The sequence below is a fragment of the Mytilus galloprovincialis genome, chromosome 7 (genome assembly GCF_965363235.1).
Source record: "Mytilus galloprovincialis chromosome 7, xbMytGall1.hap1.1, whole genome shotgun sequence".
Lineage (NCBI taxonomy): Eukaryota > Metazoa > Mollusca > Bivalvia > Mytilida > Mytilidae > Mytilus > Mytilus galloprovincialis.
The window spans coordinates 41013907-41037695 of record NC_134844.1 but is presented as its reverse complement, the minus strand read 5'-3'; the positions used below and the strand labels follow the sequence as shown (position 1 = coordinate 41037695).

Below are 23789 nucleotides of genomic sequence, written 5' to 3'. Positions count from 1 at the left end.
TTACAAGAAGTCAAAATTTCTCATAAGAATTTTTTTCAGATATCAAACATGGAAAAATTGGAGTGAAATGTTTTAGTTATACCATCTATTATATATTATATCTACTACACAAATGTATATGAAATTTTGTCCATTTGCTTGCATTTATTCTAATCAATCATCTCCAATTTGCATAGTTTACAGGTAACTAACTATAAGTGATTATTATAAAAGTACAAAAAAATCCCATTTATTGTTTTATTTATTAATTATGTGCCAAAGAGACTACACATTTATTTATATGTGCAAGTTTTTCTCTTATAATGCAAAAGTCTGACATTGTAAACATTGTATAAAAATATAGCAGAAATTCTTTTCTTTCCTCTGGAGATCAGCTATTTGAACACTTCTAAGAAAGTACACATCTGAAGAGATAGTAAATATAGTTTGAATAAGTAGATGTGTCTTGAACATCTGTATACTACTGTTGCCTTTATTTAAGGTGGTACCTAACACTACAGGGAGATAACTCTGTAAAATCAGCTGAACGTTTTAATTACGTTGTGTTGTTAAGAGAATATTAAGCTTCTCAATGATCAAAATAAGTGTTTGTCAAACTGCTATATAACCAGTGTAATCTTTCTGATAAAACGGTTGGTTCAAATTTTTTGAAATTTTTATATTTTTGTAAAAGGGTCAAAGTAAATACTTTGTCAAAATTTTAAGAAAATTAAACGACCCAAATTAATTTTAGCTAAAGTGTTGGGTACCACCTTAATGCTACTGACATTTCAGCAGACTACAGTTGTCAGGAATATGACACTTTATGTTTTTCATTCATTCTGCTGATTGACAGCGTCTGATTATTATAGACCTCCCACTTTTGAATTTGCCTAAGAGTTCAGTATTTTGTTATACTTTTCTATATATATGCAAGTTCTAAAGTGACAAAAAAAAACCAACACAAGTGAATAAATATTACAGCAATACTTTAATGGATATGGAAAGTATAAATCCAGAATCTCATTTTGATAACTAATAAAATAGCAAGCAAAGGGACATATAAGTACATCACTATATAGTAAAATGTGCATTAATTCTTAACGTGCCCATAATGAGTCAAGTTGTTTCCACTGTTTGCTTTTTTTAATGTTTTACCACAAAACCAAAACTTCTATACATTTGTGAATTTGTTTTCAATACATGCAGAAAATTACACCAATATAGAAAATTTAAAAACAACATCACAATTAACTTCCTACATCGGTTTGAAATCTTATTTATTGTGTTATGCATAACTAGTGGAAAACTTTAGAATTAAACTGAGGGGAATAACTCTTACATGGTAAATGTCAAAAATCATCAATATTAACCTGAAATGTATGATTTTTATGATGGATTATATACTATTTTTAACTTTTTAAAGATTTGGTCAAGTGGTACTTTAATAATCATCAGAATCCAAAGAGATACCAATTTCGATCTTTGGGTATAACATATGTATCAGTTTAGTAGTTTCCTTTTTTCGTTAATGCAAAAAGCATTATAAACAGTAAAAAATGTCAAAATCTGAAGAAGACAAAACAACAAATATCTTGTGGAAACAATTCTAACTCATTGCAGTTATCAATTTTGTGAATCAAACGGAGATAAATGCAAGTGCAGATAAAAACAAAAAGACATTTGTCCATTGGAGTATGATAAATAAAGACAGACTAAGCGACTAATAAGGATGCGACAGTTGGATACCTGTGTACGATATAATTTCCATTGATCTTTGGGTCGCCAATCTCTTGTCATTATCCAGTAGAAGTAACTACTTATACATATTGCCACTAGTCTAGTACACAAAAGTAGTAGTGGAATAGCACAAAAACTCGTTGACAATGGCACACATATGGCTGAAACTATAAATACCACAGAGCTAAGGTATAGCATCTTTTAGAGGTAAGAGGCGTTATATATAAGCTGATTAATAAAATAAAGAATCAATGCAGGAACATACATGCAACAGATTTTCCCCTTCCAAATATCCTTTACTGACTGATTTTTTTTCTTAAAAACTTTTTTTTTTTTAATTTTTGTATTCCAAATTTTGATTTCTTTTTTTATTAAAAGTTTGGAACAAGCAGTTATTCTACATTAGTTCAATTGTAAGGCTCCAAAGAATATTATTACAAAAGTCATTTTAGTTTGGCAGCAAGCCATCAAATAGTATATATGCAGAAGGTTATAACAATGATTATGTATTTGCAGATGTTCTTTGACTCATTAATATCCAAACTTCATGTTTTTAATCATTTTCACAAAATATTTTGCCTACTAGAGTGGAAGAAGAAATTTTGTAAAGTACTCTATTTATATAACACCTTTTACCTGTTAATTATTTACACCTTTTCAAATGAAGTGATACAAATATTGGTGAAACATACAATAAATAACATAAACACAGCACATAATATAAAATGGCACCATCACTGAAGCTGAACAATAAACAGCCAGAAGGTAATTCTATCCTGCAATTAGTAATTTTATTATACAAAAAAATATAATTATAGAATTAATATATCATCTCTTGGAATTCAGCATTTATTTAGAGTGAGAAGTTATATTTTTTTAACTACTGTTTATGTCTCAAGAAAACATTTAGAGCCTCTTTGCTGTCTCTGTCTATACAATATTGATTTCATAAAATAAATCAAACACAACAAATTAAACTTTAAATTGAAGTGAAAAGTGTCAAATTGCAGGATAAAAAAAATATATAATGCACTTGCATTTTAAGAAAATATGATATTAAAGTAAACTCCCTATAAACAGGACAAAAGATCGTGAAATCTTGCTTTTCTTCTTGTTTCTAAAGCTTGTACAAATACATGTTAAATTTACAAGTGATTGAAGGGCAAGTTTTTATTTTTTTTAATTTATGGAGGTCAAAAAGACATCTATCTCTACAACTCCAAAAATAATCTGACTTATGGTAATTATAGCAGAAAACAAAAAGGCTGATGAGATGTGTACTTTTCAGATAAAATGTGGGGTGATTCTTTGGTCATTGGTAAATGGTTCAGGATAAGACATCTTCTCAACTCATACACAATAGTTATTTGGAAATAAATTGATAGATGATCTCAACTCTACAAGGTTCCTTCAATACAACCAAGATAATTCATAATGAAAATTATAATCTGATGTTAACAAAAATTATTTCTAGCTACTTGATACGTTGTTGTTTTGTTAATAGAGGTGAAGTGACCATATACACTCTGAAAATTTGGTTAAGCCAAATAAGAAATTTCTTATATCCTTAATCCAATTAGCTAGGTCTTTTTCATTATAATGTGTGTGGGTGGTTAAAGGAAGGGAGGTTTTATTATTGAATGTGGCTCCCGCAGGGTCAAAAGCGACCTGTGACCTCTGGGCTTTTTAGAGGCGACTTCCGACCTGAGGGCCTTCTAAAAACGACCTGCGACCTGTAAAGTTTGGAAACAAGAGTGCACACGCTGAAATGTCTCGCCTTCTATACTAATCATTGATATTATGTTGATAGTCCTAAGTTTAAAGCTAAGCTTTATTACAACTGTCACATAAACTTAACATTAACCAAGATAACTAAACAAAGACCAATGAACCTTGAAAAAGAGGTCCAGGTCAGATGAACCATGCCAGGCAGACAGGTACAGCTAACAATGCTTCTATACAACATATATAGTTGACACATTACTTATAGTTGAAGAAAAATAGACCAAAACACAAAAATGTGCAATGAACTGTGAAAATGAGGTCACGGTTAAATAAAACCTGCTCGACTGACATAAAGATCATAAAATATTTCCATACCCCAAATATAGTTGAACTATGGCATATAGCATTAGAACAAAAGACCAAAACTCAAAAACTTAACTTTGACCACTGAACCATGAAAATGAGGTCAAGGTCACATGACATCTGCCCGCTAGACATGTACACTTAACAATCATTCCATACAACAAATATAGTAGACCTATTGCATATGGTATGAGAAAAACAGACCAAAACACAAAAATTTAACTATAACCACTGAACCATGAAAATGAGGTCAAGGTCATATGACACCTGCCAGTTGGACATGTACACCTTACAGTCCTTCCATACACCGAATATACTAGCCCTATTGCTTATAGTATCTGAGATATGGACTTGACCACCAAAACTTAACCTTGTTCACTGATCCATGAAATGAGGTCGAGGTCAAGTGAAAACTGTCTGACAGACACGAGGACCTTGCAAGATACGCACATATCAAATATAGTTATCCTATTACTTATAATAAGAGAGAATTCAACATTACAAAAAATTTGAACTTTTTTTTCAATTGGTCACTGAACCATGAAATTGAGGTCAAGGACATTGGACATGTGACTGACGGAAACTTCGTAACATGAAGCATCTATATACAAAGTATGAAGTATCCAGGTCTTCTACCTTCTAAAATATAAAGCTTTTAAGAAGTGAGCTAACGCCGCCGCCGTAGCCGCCGCCGGATCACTATCCCTATGTCGAGCTTTCTGCAACAAAAGTTGCAGGCTCGACAAAAAACGACCTCCAACTGACTTCCGTTTTCTGTGTTGGGGAAAAACTACCTGCGACCTGTACAGTATCCTTAAAAACGACCTCTCGACGAATTTAAAAGCAACCTTGCGACCTGAGGGGGTACCCTGTGGGAGCCTCACCATTATGCAAAATTATCTAAAATATTGGTTGTAGGGATATTTTGAAAGTCCTTCTTACCCTCCCATATACAACTTAATAGAATAGCACCAATGCAGTTATTGAATATACCTTTTTATTTCTTAAACACTTTCAAAAGGAAAGGTTTGTTTTGATTCAAATATCATTTATTTGTCAACACATAGTCTTTTATCTTAAGCAATGACAAAAATATTCATCTTTTTTACATTGGTTTAACTTTGACCTTTGACCTTACCAATGGTATGAAGGGTGAAGTAAATAATGCTACACAACAACAACAGGCGAATTAATTCTTTATCCACAGCTTTTACCATGAACCAGAATACCAGCGACAAACCTGAAAAATAAGTTTCAAAATCATAGTTGTAATAAAATAAAATAAAATAAATGTTCGTATTGAAATATAGATGTTTTTTTCTATCTCTTTGTCAGTTTTATTTTTTTGTGGCAGTCTTGTAAAAGATCTGTATGTATGTGCCTGTCCCAAGTAAGGAGCCTGTAATTAAGTTGTTGTCGTTTGTTGATGTGTTTCACATTTGTTTTTCATTCATTTTTTTTGTGCATAAATTAGGCTGTTAGTTTTCTTGTTTGAATTGTTTTATATTTGTCATTTCGGGGCCTTTTATAGCTGACTATGCGGTATGGGCTTTGCTCATTATTGAAGGCTGTACAGTGACCTATAGTTGTTAATTTCTGTGTCATTTGGTCTCTTGTGCATAATAAAAGACTTTACCAGCTAGAATTATCAGTACCACCCCTTCTATGGTGGACAGGGGACATAGACTAATGGAAGGGGTGCTTAAATAAATAGATATGTATAATTTCTTGGTTTTATCTTCAATTACCAGTGTTTTCTTGTAAAATGAATGCACACAATTGTTACGAGGTTTACACGTAAATGTTATGCACAGATTTTGTCAATGCTGAAGCTTGGAATATTATTTAATCAGATTATCTTTCTTGTATTTTTACAGTGAGAATGTATGCTTATATTACTGAACAAGTTCAATATATATATAACTCCTTTTAAAGACATGTGAACTGGTGAATTTGTCCTCTTTAGTAGTACTAAATCAATATATGTGCATTTATGACAGTAAAAAAACTGTGATCAAATCAACAAAGCCTATTGTAATCTAAGATTAAAAAAAAGGGGAATAAGTTTTACTTTAAAAGTAAAGTTTTCTAAGGAGATCAATGATTTGTGGTTTTCAATAAACAAAGTCAAAGACCTGAAAACCTCTGATTTATTCATCTAATGGAAACAAATGAGAAATTCACAGCCCATTTTCAATTGTGAATATTTTATTCCATAATCGATTGTGATATATACTAATTCTTGAGAAGATTTACACTACAACTATCAATTATCTTATTACTTCTAGGACAATAACTGACTTAATGAGACATAGCCGGGAATTACAGCAAATCTTATAAATTAATTAACCGATAACAATACGTCAATTTCTAATCTATAATCAAATCTGAGGTACAAGAAAGGAGAGAAAACATGTAGACTCAAAATATTTGAGCTGCGTTCGGTAGAAATCGATCTTATGAAGCTGCACATAGCATGTACATGTATAAGACTTTGATGATTACATAATTTTGGAATAATCAAATATGAAATAAAAAGATGATTGTTTTGTCTGTTTTGCAGAGTTCTTATATAAAATCAATTATCAAACAGTTGCAGCAATTGCATAGAGATTTTTCAACCCAAAATAAGTTAATACTGTGGATTCATTATTATTCGTTGGACACCAATTTTCGTGGATTACGTGGATACAGGTGAACCACGAAATTAAATGTTCAACGAATAACAAATTTCTATGGGCTTGTAAGCAGATTTTGGCAAAACCACGAAATTAGATATCCACGATCATGTAAGTTTTCCTTAATCCACGAAAATTGGAATCCACGAAAATAAATGAATCCACAGTACATTAAATTGATATTCATATGCATAAGGTAGATTTCTATCCTATGCTGCTCATATGTAGGCTGAATTTAAAAATGATATCTTAGAAAGCATTATAACAGCACTTCTTTTTATGGGTGAAGATGCAGGTAAATCCAGAATCTTATTCAACCATATAGGAAGGTTTAAAAGTTCAACAAGATCTTTTAAAAAAATTTATGTAGTACTTAAACATTTTATTGGACAAATTAATTGTGTTTTCGCATCCTAAAGAGAAAGATATTGCCCTATCATTACTATCTTCCTGAGCACACTGAGTATGAACATGAAAGAAACTCATAAAATTGGAGAAATTTGAAATTCAGACTGTATCCTTTATCGAACACATTCATAAAAATGCAATTTGAAAAAGGACCAAAATGTATTTTCCAGAAAACACTTAGCATTGACTCATGTCACAAAGCAATAACTTGTAGATGACATAATTTCTAAAGTATCTCTTTAACTGTATTTATAGAAAATCTCCAATTAAGCAAATATTAAACTGACTTCCCTATAAGAACAGAAAATCACTTCCTAGTGCATTTTATTAAATGAAATATATACAAAAATATTGAATGTGTCGTAAGCTTCAAGACACAAAATGAAAGTTCTCTTCACGAAATAAATTTTTAGTTATAAAAGTTATTACTTTTTTCGGAATTAAATCTGTTTTTTTTTCAATCTTTGAAATAATCCTTAAGACAATTGAGTTTTTACAAAAAAAAACTCCTGAATAAATGTTTATTGCTTTAAAAGAGTTATCCAGAATGTGAGAAAATCAAATGTGAGAACAATACTTTCACCCATTTGTATGCAATCCCTTTTACAAATCAACTTATGTTGCAGGTCCCATTATTTTTCTTAAAATCCTAAGAAAGTCACAAACTCATTTCACAAGTTAATTTCCTCCTTGTAAAACCTAGAAAAAGATCTGATGACAACATAATTTGATGCTTCCATGCCAATCACACAGTACTTATAGGGTACTGGAGAAAATTGTCCACAGAAATATTGATTCTTAACCATTTATCAGTTTATACCAGCTGAACAAACATCTCTGAGCACATGATGTATATAATGAGAAGGTAGAAACAAATATAAAACCAAAAAACACAAAAAAAAATCAAACATCTACAAGGGATTAACATAACAGCCAAAACCAAACATACACTTAACAAAAAGACATCTGAAGGGGGTAAACATAGACAAAACCATGTTACTGATCATATCAAGCATAAGCTTTTGTAATATTTAACCTAAGGTATCATTAATAAATCACATTCCTTTTATGAAACTTCACTTATTAATTAGGCTTTGTTAGACAATTGTAACTACCAATTGCCCAAAATGTATACAATGAATGTCTTCAAACTGAACATCTGATGCAATTTTTCAGATGATTTAAAAAAAAGTTTAAACTGTTTCATGTCTAAACATCAATATGAAAATGAGAGAATTTACTGGTAAGTGGGTACCCATACATACTTATGGGCAGAACAAGGTGTTTGTAGCATGAGAACTAACTTATAAGTGTGATAAATGCATACAGAATTATGGGCAGGACTATGAGTTTGTCGCATCAGCATTTGCATACAAGTAAGAAACCATACAGTTGTATCAGCAGAACAAAGTGTTTGATACATTTAAGCGTGATAGTTGATGATATTGCTGCAGAAAATTAGCTCTTAGGTCCTTATGATATTTTTTGCGGACCATAGTTCCAAATATTCAAAAAATATCATAAGGACCTAAGGAGTATGGTTCTGCCGCTAGATACCATATAGATGTATAGACAGAACACTTGTTGCTTGAGAACTTACATATTAGTGTGATACCATACAGATGTATAGACAGAACACTTGTTGCTTGAGAACTTACATATTAGTGTGATACCATACAGACGTATGGGCAGAACGATGTGTTTGCCATCACTAGTGTCTCCAAATGTTGTCTCGTATAAATGTGAAGGGAATATAAAAGCCTGAAATATATATAAAAGTATCGGTAATCAGATAAAATTCTATAATATATGACTCATTTTGAATTATATAGAACATATATTAAAAATAAACACATTTATTACTGAAATTCCCATAGGCACCATGACAGATGTTGGTTTGTGCTGATTTTAATTTCAGACATTGATTCATAAATATAAACTTTTGAACTGTCCAATGTTAACAACAAATTAATGGTTTAGGATAAAATTAATAAAACAATTGTTGATACAGTACTCAGATCAACTAAAGCTTCTACATGTAATTACGAAAAGCCTTTAAATCTCATGTGTCTTTCACACCATATCTGAGATCCTTAACTACAAATTAGACTTACAACCTGGTTTGTAACAACACGAGCAACACAACGGGTGCCACATGTTAAGCAGGATCTACTAACCCTTCCAGAGCACCAGCGATCACACCCAGTTTTTGGTGGGGTTCATGTTGCTTAGTCTGTATTTTTTATGTTGTATTTTGTGTACTATTGTATGTCAATTACTTCTTTTTTAGCCATTCCACTGTCACTTCATTTTCCATTTTTTGAGTTTGAATGTCCCTCTGGTATCTTTCACCAGCATTTCTGAGGTAATTGCAGTTTTAACATGTAGGGTAAAAAGTGGCAATAAGTGTCATTTTTTATGACTCTGCCTAGTCCTTTTCACTTAAATACTAAAGCTATAGTGTCTGGAGTGAACTACAGACCTCAGCAAGAAAACTGATAATCCTAGTCAATTAATATCAGGTTGAATCAAAAGCAATTTTTATGTAACAATTTCATTTTCAACTTTTTCACGATTGTATAACTCACTCTTTCGAAGAGAAGACAATTTATGTACTGTACAAACAGGGCAAAAGTGCGCACAACTGGCAAGGCAAGATAGAATTCTAGGAATAACACAGTAAATCAGAGAAAAGACGTCCTATTAAAGAACTTGAACTGATTTATAAGTTATAAATATCTAGATGTGTTAATTAATAAGAATACCCTAGAATGGTTATATAGTCAATAACTGTCTGCATGATGAAAAATGAAGGACAATTTTAGATTTAAATTTAGGAAGGATATATTTTTTATATGGAAAATATGACAGTAAAGAGTTAAATGTAACATCCCACCTCTTAATGATATGGCTTAAAATACATAAAATTCTTTATCAGTTATCAATCAACTTACCCACAAGGCAATAACAGTAAATATTAAGGCAAGGACAAGCTGCCAAATCTTCAACCCTGGAGGTAATCTTACATACAACTGGTCACTGTGACCTAATATTTGACTCAACTGAAAAAAGAAAATTTTATGATGAGACTTCATGAAACCTCTAAATGAAATGGTTTTTAAAATAAAATTTATCTTGTGCATCAGATTACCTAACAAACAGCTGTAGCAGTAACCATAGCAATCTACCCCTTTGACCTGACTTTCAAAACAAACTTCTAATATGTTTAACCCCGCCTCATTCTGTATGTATGTGTCTGTCCAAAGTCAGGAGCCTGTAATTCAGTGGTTGTTGTTTGTTAATATGTTTCATATTTGTTTTTTGTTCATTTTTTTAACATAAATTAGGCCATTAGTTTTCTCTTTTGAATTGTTTTACATTGTCATTTCGGGGCTTTTTATAGCTGACTATGCGGTATGGGCTTTGATCATTGTTGAAGTCTGTACAGTAACCTATAGTTGTTAATTTTTGTGTCATTTTGGTCTCTTGTAGAGAGTTGTCTCATTAGCAATTATACCACATCTTCTTTTTTATATTGTCCATCTTTTTTTCCCTTTTTAAGTTAGTGGTCATGAATCATAGAAGCACTGAACAGGTTTAAAATTGTGTATTTAAAATTTTTACTTTTATAAGATGAGATTTGTAGGCAAAGGAGAAGATTTGTGGGATTGTTAAACCCATTTTACACCACCACATTTTGTGTCTGTACCATGTCAAACTATCATGATTATTTGTAGTTTTGTTTTTGTTCATGTATATATTTGTTTATGAGTCAGGTATTTGTGGTTGGTATAGTTTGTTATACTGTCAAATATTTTTAGTAGTTCCTGCTATCTGTATTGTAGTTTATAAAATAGATGTTTTTTGTATCACTCTATCTTAGTTTGAACATTCAACTACATTATAATGTCCATGAAAAGTTTTCTCAATCCACCAAAAATAAGTAAATACGAAAAACTAAAAGAATCCCCAGTATATGCCATATATATATCGTTCAGTCCAGTATTACAAGTTATACAGGGGTCACCTAGCTTATATTTGATTAAAAAATAAGATGCAAAGAATTAATTAACAGCTGCACCATGAGTGCATGATACCCCCTTCGTCTTGTGTGTGAAGTTTTATTCAATAATCATAGATAGTTCCTGAGATAAGGTGCATCATGTGAAAACCCCCCTTTTTTCACAAAAAACTCAATAACTCTAAAATAAAATTTTGAATCATCACCAAAAAGTATACAGATCTTGAGATTAATACAAATAAAAAGTGTGTAAAGTTTTAAGCAATAATCATAAATCATTTTTGAGATACGGCGCAACATGTGAACACCCCCCCCCCCTGTTTTAGTTATAAAAATCGTAACTCAAGAAGTTTAAATCCCATTTTCACCAAAAAGTATACTGATCGTTTGACCATCATAAGAAACAACTATCTTAAGTTTCATGAAACTTGAATATAAAGCAGTTCTCAAGTTATGGTGCGACATGTGGACGCCAGACAAACAGTCAGACGGACGGACACTGGACATTTATATACCATAATATCAAATAAATATACAATATATTTTTCAATTCTTTGTCTCCTATTGGCTAATCAAGGTGACTTCTGTAATAAAATGTATAATAATGTAATCTGATGTTCAGTGGTTGTCGTTTGTTGTTGTGTTTCATAAGTGATTCTGGTTTCTCATTTTTATGCCCCACCTACGATAGTAGAGGGGCATTATGTTTTCTGGTCTGTGCCTCCGTTCGTTCGTTCGTTCGTCCGTCCGTCTGTGCGTCCGTTCGCTTCAGGTTAAAGTTTTTGGTCAAGGTAGTTTTTGAAGAAGTTGAAGTCCAATCAACTTGAAACTTAGTACACATGTTCCCCATGATATGATCTTTCTAATTTTAATGCCAAATTATAGTTTTGACCCCAATTTCGTGGTCCACTGAACATAGAAAATGATAGTGCGAAGTTCAGGTTAAAGTTTTTGGTCAAGGTAGTTTTTGATGAAGTTAAAGTTATATCAACTTGAAACTTAGTACACATGTTCCCTATGATATGATTTTTCTAATATTAATTCCAAATTAAAGGTTTAACCCCAATTTTCACGGTCCACTGAACATAGAAAATGATAGTGCGAGTGGGGCATCCGTGTACTATGGACACATTCTTGTTTATACAGATAAGACTGTTGGTTTTTGTTTGCATGGTTTTACACTAGTAATTTTGGGGCCCTTTATAGCTTGCTATTCAAAGTGTATCCCTTTAACAATCAGTCCATCAATTACCAATCATGGTGTAAAAGTGCCCATGGGATGATTAATACCCTATTAATTGCTGTTTAATAAGTCAAGAGCCAATGTCATAGCAGCTATTTGTAGGATGTCATCTTTTAATATTTAAATCCAGATAGAATTTGACGTTTTAAATTTTTACCCTGAAAGTGCAAGACATACAGTGGAAATTGCACTACCTTCTTAGCAATTCAGGTTTTGCTGTGGTATGTATTGATATGCACAATAAGCTCATGTCCTAAATTAGGAACCCAACTTTCAGTAACTGTCGTTTGTTGATGTGGTTTACAAAGGTTTCTTTTTTAAAAATAATTCCATGTCTGAATGGTTTTACACTAGTCAAAATTGAAGCCCTTTATAGCTTGCTGTTCGGTGTAAGCCAAGGCTCAGTGTTGAAAACAGTACTGTAATCTTTAATTTTTTACTTTTGAAAATTGAGACTTGGATGCAGAGTTGTCTCATTAGAACTCTTACCACATCTTTGTATATCTAAATACATCAAAAGAATAAAGTAAAGCTCCATCAAGTTTCTGTTGTTTATTTGTCCAATCTCTAATCAAGTTTATCTATAATGATATCATTATTGCACTATAAATCAATAGGTCCTAGACAAACTTATTAGGAAAAATTACATCATAATTTGATGGAAATCCAATTTAACCTTCACATGACAACCAAGTAAATAAGGAAATTCCATATACAGTTGAAGGGCATTGGTGTTATTTTACTTTAATACAGGACAATGTCTGCTCTAGAAAATTTAATGAAAAAGAACGTAAGAATGAAGATTGGAGCAATGCTACGAGAGCATGTGCATATTTCATTCCAGTATATTATTTTTTCATACCCTTCATACTAACAGCAGTATAAGAGGGGGCCCACTTACTGCATAAGAAGGGGCACACTCCAGTTATCATCTTCAGTGATTCCCTTTATAATCAACCAAATTTTCCCCACAAAGTGGGTGCATAGGGCCACTGGCCTCCCCTCCCCCTAAATCTGCCTCTGAAAAGTAAAACGAATTCCTATGATAATTGCATTGTCTATTTTATAGAATTACAATGTCCTAAAGTGGTAGTATCATTTACAACTACCATCACTTAACAATTGTCTTTTTTGGCCTGAGGTTTCGAATTTCCTCAGGTCCCCAGGTCACTTTTAAGCTTTTAAGTCAGTTTTGAGCATGTTCAAAGATTCAAATGTCAATTTAAATGCGTCATCATGTTGCACAGTACCAGTAACCCACAGGCACATGTCAGATTTGACTATGTTGAAGCCACCATGATGATCAGCTAATTTTGGGATCACTGCAGTGGTTGTTATCTTTTTTAAAGATACATATGACCTGCAGTATCAATAATATTAACTTTGTGTACCATAGATATATTTTAATGATATATTAGTAAGTTTATGCATAATGTTACATGATTTGTCAATTAAATCAAACCCTGTTTGGACTTAAAAATATATGTTGATCTATATTAATTTTACATACAAAGGGTGAATTACTTATAGTTTAGACAGGTTTTGTATTAAACACAGGGTCAAGTTTAGACACTGGTTTACAGTTTAACATTTTTGTTTATACATGCATATAGGGGCCATCTGAAGTACACATTTTGGTGCTGGATTGTCACCCTGTGTTGAAGACCCATTGGTGGCCTTTGGTTGTTTTTTACTCTGACTGTTGTCTCTATGACACATTTCCCGTTTCCATTCTCAATTTTAAATCAAGTTTTTTGTTTGTAAAATCACTGCACCAAAGCTTTCTGTTCTTCTCCTATTTAACATTAAAGCATCTATGTGTCAATTAATTTACAAGAGATACCAAGGCTGATTTAACATTTAATCAGATTCCATTATTTTATTACTGATGGCTTCAACTCTGTGACTATCAATTCTTAATTGGACAACTGAATGCTACAATTTGTTATGATACCGATAATAGTTCAAAGCCACATAGAGATGTATATTATTCATTAAAATGAATATCTGATGAGATGCCTAGTTATAGTACCATTCAGTAACATATGTCCATAAATGAGAACAAGGGCTTCCCTGATGAAATATATATTTGATCAATATTAATAACCTTTTGTTTTATAACATTTTTCATGTGGGAACCTTTCATAGCTTACTATATGGTTTGGGTTTCTCTCATTGTTGAATGTTGTAGGGTGGCCTATAATTGCTTACATCCACTTCATTTGAGCTCTTATGGATACAGTTGTCTTAATCACTGGCTATCATACCACATCTTTATTTTAACATTGATAAAGATATCTGTAAAATAGCAAATTCAAGCTGATGGTACAAATGAGAGCACTTATTAGATACCATTTTTTAAATAATCATTATTTTTCCAAGAGGCTTAACTCTAATTGAGCCACAATGATTTTTGAGCTTGTCAGAGGCATTGCTGATAGGTTTCAATAATATCTTCCAAGAATTGTACATCTGAGAGCACTATCAGGACAAGCCGACCGCCATTTTAATGTCCCCCATCCCCACGAGTTGCACTGGGGACAAAAATTATGACTTTCACAGTAACTTATACATTAGTTTTCATTTCATTCCTGATGATAAATTTTTAATGATAAAGACTTTCTACAGAGGCAATACTGTTGTACTGATACTTTGTTTTGTCAAATGTGTTGTCCTAAGAGATTATCTCTAGAAAGTGTCACTTTGTTTTTTTAACCTGAACCCCCACCCCCCTTTTCGTCTTCAACATTTTCCATCATATAGATGTTTCTCAAGAATACCCCAATCCCCTTGCTGGAACTGTTCTGGGTTTTTCATCCGATGGTGAACAAAATTGCTTAGATAAAAAATAATTAAATCCATTAAAGGAGAAAAAAAAGATTTTTCAATAGAATTGTATTCATAATACACAAAAAAGAACATGCATGTATATTATACAAAAATTATGTCATGACATTATTATTATTATCATCCTTGTAACCTATTTTTGTTCTTTCTATTCTAGTTTATGAGCACTCATGAAAATCAAAGAAGAAGCAACAGAAGGAAGCAGTATTATTCAGTTATCTGTTGATGGGAGATCCCATATTTACCAGTAATAACACACAATCCAATAACTATAAAAGTGCATTGTAAGACTTCAGTTTCCTGGCTTAAAAATGTTATCAACCCCAAACAGACAATAGAAAAAAATAGAATACTTTTGTTGAAGTATATATTTGCACTTTTCAATATTTTCCACAAGTTGTAGATTAATGAAAATTAAACTAGAGGCTCCAATCAGTCTATTTTGCTCCCTTGATATTTCTGGCATAAAAAGAATTCAATGCAATTAGAATATTTTTTATAGTTTCTTACCAAAGGCATGTTGACTTAACTGAATATCTTGAACCTCTCTATTAGTATTAGAATAAGAAGATGTGGTATTATTGCCAACTAGACAACTCAACAAAATGATACAGAAATTAACAAAGATAGGTCATGGCACAGCCTTCACCAATTAGCAAAACCCATTTCACATAGTAAGCTATAAAAGGTCCAGAAATGACAAATGAAAAACAATTCAAAAGAGACAACTAGCAGGCTTCCTTTTAACAAAATAATGAAAGAAAAAAACCCATGGTACAGCAATGGCACTTAACCACAGACTACCAACTGGGGACAGTCACACACAGAATGTGACGGGGCTAAACAAGAAGAACATACCTTTGACCTATGGACATCACCATCATCAGTTTCCCCAACTCCCAGTAATTTCCTGGTCTTAAGACGACTATGAAGATCACCACTGCTGTGTTTTCTGAAAAATAAAACAACACTGTATAATATTACACAGAAAAAATACATGATGTTTTACGTCGCTGGGTTGCTGCCTTAAACATAATTTAATCAACATTTTTGTTTGTTGATGTAGGTAATTGAGTTATGACTCTTGTTGCACAGGATTCACAGAGTTTCATAGGCCACCATATCTGCCTACTTTTTCAAACTCTTTTTTTTTTTGGACTGAGGCATCTTGCATACCGGTACATAATTTCCATCTGGTTATCCATAAATTTAGATGCCAGTTTCGTTGCTTTAATTCAGTTTATCTATTAATGATTTTAGGACTCAGCTCAACTGGGGCATCCTTGCGGTCAATACCTCGCAAGAGTAAAATGCCCTATAAAAAGAATGATGACAGACCTTTGATATCCCCCACAGAATAAACTGCATTGGTAATGTTGTTTTTTTCCATAGAATTGGGCCTGGTATATAATCTATTCCAAGCTGTTAAGTAAGATTCTATATCATATCATTAAAAGCACAGTCACATATCTTTTTTAATTTTCTAACTTGTTTTTATCATGTTCAAACTATATACATGCGACTATAATATATTATGTATTGAATTAAGAAATAACCAGGTTAATTTTATCTTGATTTAAAGAAATATTCTTGATGTCCTTGGATTAAAAAAAAAAACATTTAACCAATTATAAAAATTAAACTCCATGAGGTGAACCAACACCTGTGTTAATCATTTCGATAGAGTCCCTGAAGTGGATACCTTGGTATGCAGGGTTGTCAAATTATGCAATTAGGCCACACCAATTTGATCCCTTGTTCGACGGACCCGCCCGCACCTATTTTTTTCAAAACAGAATTTTTTTATTTTTTTTATATTCCCGCTTCCCGCATCCGGAATTGTAATCATGTCCATTTCCCGCACCATTTTTTGTTGTTGTAAATATTATAAAAAGATATCAACATTTGTTAAATCACAGTCTAACCTGTAAATAACGATTTTAAACATAAAAGGAACTCAACACACTGTGTAAATATCTGTGAGAATATTTGTTTCAGCATGAAACCTGGAGTGCTCCGATAAAAAGTTATAACAGCGGGTATTTCCGTGAAGAACAAGAAATTGGTTTCTTTCCCCCTTACTTATATTCCCTATCAAAATATGTTCGTGGTTAGAAAAAAGTACAAAGAACTTTTGAAGGATTTGCCTTCAACTGCATTTATATTGTATGCTGGAAAAACAAAACTATCCATAGCCGCTGCATGTTTATGCACCTGTCCTGATTGATTCAGGAGCATGTCGTTCAGCAGTTATCGTTTGTTGATGTTGTTCATTGGTATTTTCCCGTTTGGATATATAAATTAGATCGTTGGTTTTCCTGTTCGAATTGTGTACGCTAATAATTTTGGGGTCCTGTATAGCTTGCTGTTTGGTCTGTATTAAAGCCCTGTGTAAAAGGCCGTACTTTGACCTGTGTTCGTTATTATCAGGTTGAGAACAACCCTCCCTCAGACAAGGGGTCATTTTACTGATGTAGAAAAGAAAATAGAAATACCAAGGATTTGTATAGTTCTTCTATACAAATTACAAAACCTTTGAACACTTAGAATTTTGTACTCAAAAAGAGGAGAGTTACATCATATTTTAAACATTTTTTTCTAAAAGAGGGGTCCACTTATTTTGAATAATATTAAACTGTTAAAGTAAATGTGTTAACATGGTTAAAGTCCAGGAATATTACTAAATTCTTGGACATGTTTTAATCATTTAATACCAGATAGATATATAGTTCTATGAGAAAATATGAGCCCTTTTGTACAAACAAATACATTATAACTTATATTGATCCCTCATAAAACATGTCATGCATGTAAAAGGGATATTTATAACATGAAGGGGTTGCCCCCAAACTGATTATGATTTGGATGGAGAATTGTCTCATTGTCAGCCACACATACATAGACCAGATTTAATTATTTCTTAGTGAACAGGGAAAAAATACTTCAGAAATTAAAGAAATGTCAAAGTACAAGTGATAAATCAAGTTTTAATATATATATATATATATATTGTCAAAACCTATTATTTTATGTTTACAAAAAAAAATTATAATCGCTCGCCTTTACTTTTTAAGCTTCGCCTCAAAAATTTGCAAATTAAATATTTTTTTATTTAAATTTTCAAATCGCTCGCTCGCCCCAAATTTTGGAGTCCAAAAATCCGTAGAACAAGAAATTAAATTGGTGTGGCCTTATAAAAATTATTAAAATTTTCAGATTGAAATTATCACAAATAAAACATTAGATAATTTAAATGTTAATATGAGTCAATAGAATGTTTTACCTACCCAAATAACAAAGTCCAAACCTGGTTCGTGGACATTATAATGATCTTATTCCTGATAATGTCCTTACACTAATGATACAAATTCTCCTTTGAAAGTAAAGCCAACACTGAATGTGACTTCCTTTAAAGCAAATAAGCTAACAATAAAAGGCCAAGAATTGTCATGGCTCTTAAATTATGTTTTAACATCATTAATTTGAAGTTAATTTTTAATCAATATGTGTTGATTACTTTTTTTGGTTAATAAAAACAGATAATTAAATGTTTTGATGTTGATTCGATTATTTTGTTATGCAACAATTTGGAATATAAATGATGATTATATTTATTTATAAGAATTGCACATGCAACAGCAATGATCCAACTTAGAAATTAAAGTTTCTGCTTTTAAAACTTCGTTATTACAGTCAGAAAAAATTGGGTTAAAATATATTCAACAGATTTAACAATTTTTGTCTGAGACAGAATTTTATTAGTTAAATAATCAGGAATACCATGAATTATAGCCATAAAACGCAAAACTTTAATGAAATTAAAAATCAGTAGATAAAATTAAAAAAAAAACGTCTGAATAAAATACCTGAAGAGCAATTTCCAGACTTGATCCATTTTTTGTTTAATATCTCCTTTGAGACCAATACAGTCTTATTTCTTCCCAATTAATGTCACAAATGAAAACACAAAATGTAATTTGGGTAGTCAAAGAAATCAGAAGACATAAAACTAATATTGTACCCACTTTATGCCTATGAAATATACCAAATCAATATCATTAATCACCATGTTTGACCAAATATGCTAACTTTATGTGACAAAGCAACAGAAAAGTCGTTATAATTCTTGACAATTGTATTACCTGATTTAATGGTGTAAAAGTTGGTTTCTGATAGATGATTTTAGTGTCCACAATAGCAATGATTAAAGACAGCCGACTTTGTATCAATAACAAGATCCTATTATACAATAAATTATCTTATTGTGACAGGAATTAAGCATCACTTGTCATAATATGATCCCCACATTAACTAAGATATCTGGTGTCTTAGAGGTCATATTGCAAACAGTTTTTCATTAACTAAGATATCTGGTGTCTAAGATGTTATATTGTAAACAGTTTTTCATTAACTAAGATATCTGGTGTCTAAGATGTCATATTGCAAACAGTTTTCCATTATGTAAAACTTCATCAATCTATTATACAAACTTTTTATTATAATATATAGTAAAATTTAACTTAATGTTCTCCATGGTACATAGTATTGAAAAAATATAAAACATTTGTTCACCTTAATTGATATATTCTAACATAAGCAGATGATAATTTTTTTAAAGAAACATTAAAACACTTTCAAAACATCAGAAACTTTCCAGTACAGACCATTTTAAGGGCTAAGTCCAATAGTCCAATCGAGTCAAGGTTTTACTGTTTGCCAAAATTGAATACAGCATGTTTAATTCTAAAAGGGAAAAAAAGACAGTCAAGTAACATGAATGTATGTCTTGCTATCCTCTGCTTAAAAAAAACATGTGGCATCTAACCAAAACACTCAACTTGCAAAAATAATCATAAAACCATAAATATATATAAATATATATATATGTTCTGGACCATATGAGTATTTGGACCGTACGTGTATGGTCGGGGTAATTAACACTCTGTTACAGTTTACTTTGAATACTTCTAAACTCTTCATATAGAATTACCGTTCCTTAAAAATACGCTATCAAATAGGTCATTTTATTTAATTATCATATTATAATAAAGAAATTAACTAAATAAAAATAAGAAGTTTCATAATAATTTTACTACCTAGTCAAAACTATAATAAACACATTTTATACCGATGTCCATTACCGATAACTTCAAAAAAGATCTCAATAAACTGTTATACAAGAAGTCACTTGCAAGGAACATATCTTATTTAAGTTGTTTTGCGAATATGGTGTTCTGTGGTCATATTACGATATTTGAAATCTAGAGCTTCATAAACATCGTAGACACATCTGAATAACCCAAAACCTCAGCATCACTGCATGCAGCTGCAAAGAAGACTATATTTCAACTTGCAAACAAAAGGTGTAACTGAAAAGAATCGTGCAAAACATGACGTTCAAATGCGAAAAAAAGTTATGTTACCGTCTGGAATTAAATGTCACCATAAGCCTACATACAAGAATGCAATAAGCGATGAAAATTAACTTTGGCATCAATATTTAATTTTAACATAGCCTTTAAATGAATACATTGTCATGTAAACATCATTGTTTTTTAGATAAAGTTTATTGTATTATTGAAACGTTTGTAAATAGTTATCAAAGGTACCAGGATTATAATTTAGTACGCCAGACGCGCGTTTCGTCTACATAAGACTCATCAGTGACGCTCATATCAAAATATTTATATAGCCAAACAAGTACAAAGTTGAAGAGCATTGAAGATCAAAAATTCCCAAAAAGTTGTGCCAAATACGGCTAAGGAAATCTATGCCTGGGATAAGAAAATCCTTAGTTTTTCGAAAAATTTAAACTTTTGTAAACAGGAAATTTATAAAAAATGACCACATTATTGATATTCATGTCAACACCGAAGTGTTGACTACTGGGCTGGTGATACCCTCGGGGACGAAACGTCCACCAGCAGTGGCATCGACCCAGTGGTGTAAATAGTTATCAAAGGTACCAGGATTATAATTTAGTACGCCAGACGCGCGTTTCGTCTACATAAGACTCATCAGTGACGCTCATATCAAAATATTTATATAGCCAAACAAGTACAAAGTTGAAGAGCATTGAAGATAAAAAATTCCCAAAAAGTTGTGCCAAATACGGCTAAGGAAATCTATGCCTGGGATAAGAAAATCCTTAGTTCTTCGAAAAATTTAAACTTTTGTAAACAGGAAATCTATAAAAAATGACCACATTATTGATATTCATGTCAACACCGAAGTGTTGACTACTAGGCTGGTGATACCCTCGCATATTTAAAAAAAATACCTATATGGTCAATTATTCGGTTAATAACCATACGAGTATATATTCGTATGGTCCGACTATATGAGTATACGCATATGGTCATGACCATACGCGTACGGTCTAAATACTCATATGGTCCGGGACATATATAACAAACTTAAAGTTAAAATGACCTATAACAATCAATGATTCCAGATCTAGCTGGTTCATCTAGAATGATGATTTGACGAATAACCATAGACAACATTCTTAAGTTAAACATGTTTCTTTTTATTCTAATAAGGACAATTGCAAAAAGCTATAAATAAATAAAACAATTCTGGTAAATTCTATTTGCAATATAATCTGGCACCAAAAAAGAAATTAAATATCATCTTGCTCAGTTTTTTCAAGGACCATCAAATAGATAGCCTTTAGGTCAGTGAGACATAAATTTCACTAGTAATACACAACTGGCATACAGAATTATAAGTCTGGTATCTTCAATTAGTTTTTTTCATACTTTGGATAGACATACAATGTTTGCCAATTATAGAAGGTCTATGATCAGTTATCATTACCCTGATTTTATAGACTGTCAAATGGGAAGTTTTCTTATTCACAGGTTTTACTAATTAATTGGACAAGTATGAAGTCTATCAATTTTGTTTGATTAGGTGTATTGGGGATAAATGATAATTAATAGCAACATTTCTAAGAATGTCACATGATCTTACGAGATGATCATGCTTGGATATATATATTATAAATCTGGTTCATAAAAGAACAGAATCATTGGGTTGATTCAAGCATTGATGTCAATGAATTTCTTTTACAAAATTAATCATTCTTAACAGGCAATAACTTTAACCAAAACTTAACCCTGAATTGAGGTGAAGGAAAAGATTATTCACCAAGAAAATCCTTCTATAAAATCCTCAAAATGAACTGATAAAGATGTTAAACTGCACGGAAGAATGTGATTGACTTTTGTCTTTGAAATTATTTGTAATTGCAGTTTTACAAAATTCATAAGGAAAACAGAAGATGAAATATGAGTTTAAAGAAAATTATCTTCCCACTCATTAAAGATGAAATTAGTTTTCTCACTAATTTTAAAAATATAGAAAAATTATATTGTTTCTCGTGAAATATCATAAATTCTTAAGTATAGAGAGAAGACATAATTTTAATTAAAGTGTAGTACTTTGAGTGTTACGCATGATTTTAAACTTTGTTTCTCCAGCTGTAATCAGCAATGTCTCAATTAGCCAAAACATTTCTAATATAATGTTTCTTCAATTCAAACAAACATACTATTTATAACCAATGAACTTGACATCTGATTTCAAGATTCCAAAAAGTAAATTTACGTCGTAACTTGATGTTGAAGAGTTTTTATCTAGTCAGGGAAGTAATACAACCAAATAAGGACTTGATAACATGTTTGTGGGAGTAAAAATAAAACAAGATTGTAGATTTATTTTCAATCTAAAAAACTAATATATAATTACTTCCTTATGTTATTTTATAAAGCCATATTTTAAAAATAACACTGTATCTTATTTTTTGAGACAGCTTTCATCAATTTATAGAAATGGTGCAAAATTAAAAAATAAATAATAAGCACATATGCTGGAGAGCTTGAACTTTTCATATGCACACACACAAATGTTTTACTTCTTCTGGAGTTTCTCCCCCTTTTAATTCAATTCATGTATATACATAGGCGGATCCTGGGGGGGGATTGTGAGGAAAATTTTGTTGGTTATATAGGGAGTCACTCAAGCATGATTGGAGCTGGCCATCCCCCTAGGTAAGTCAGTGGGCCCCCCTTATGAAATGTTCTGGATCCGCCACTGACATATAATTTCATTTCCAAATTCATCTAGAAAATTTGCCATCAGTTTGTAGAAAAAGTTTAACTTTAATGACTGTCTGACTCTTATTTTTCTGAGAAAAGTTACACAAATGAACTTTGTGAGAATAAAAAGTTAAAAACTTACTCGTCCATGATGTTTTTCCTGTATTATTCCACTATAGACTAAGGCAATATCAACTTTGAACAACACCATAAAGTTACTAAATCCTTGTTTATCTATTGGATGTTATCCAGCATTTTTGTTTTAGTCAATGTTTACAAGTTTTTACCACCTATAGGTGTATAATCTATACCTCCAGGTAAATCTTTTCCGAAATCAGAACATCATTAACAATAAAATCATCATCGTTTTATCGCTCACTATAGTTAAGTGATTTAAACAATACTATGAGAGCATCATAACTGTAAAATTCCTTTAGGATTAACCTCTTCCCACTTAAAAGTTTATGAAGTACGTATTTCCTCCATTGGTTTACCTAATAATTGTTGTGTTATTGTGACAATGACCTCTGAGGTAAAGAGAAATGTTCCCTTTTATGATATATATGTGTCATATATTAAAATTAGAACAACTTGAACAACTTTTATTTTGTATATGTCATTATTAAAGTTGTATCTTATGACAAAAAAAAAAAGAATATTTTCAACAGCAACCCTTAAAGAAA

At 31.6% G+C, this 23789-nt stretch overlaps 1 protein-coding gene across 14 annotated transcripts in view; it reads right to left on the bottom strand.

The window, feature by feature from the left end:
• Positions 1–23789, bottom strand: part of LOC143083001 (tumor protein p53-inducible protein 11-like) — a 137111-nt gene that overhangs the window by 5779 nt on the left and 107543 nt on the right. For 8 of the 14 annotated variants that reach the window (XM_076259088.1, XM_076259089.1, XM_076259084.1 and 5 more), the window contains 4 exons: positions 15863–15956; positions 9848–9955; positions 8552–8654; positions 4946–5047 (listed from right to left, as the gene is read on the bottom strand). In XM_076259088.1, coding sequence (XP_076115203.1) covers positions 4946–5047; positions 8552–8654; positions 9848–9955; positions 15863–15956 — 407 coding nt within the window. Of the gene's footprint in view, positions 1–1728; positions 1887–4945; positions 5048–8551; positions 8655–9847; positions 9956–15862; positions 15957–18291; positions 18342–18870; positions 18915–23248; positions 23597–23789 lie in introns of those variants that run through there. The other 6 variants (XM_076259086.1, XM_076259094.1, XM_076259098.1 and 3 more) reach the window with 5 other exon arrangements.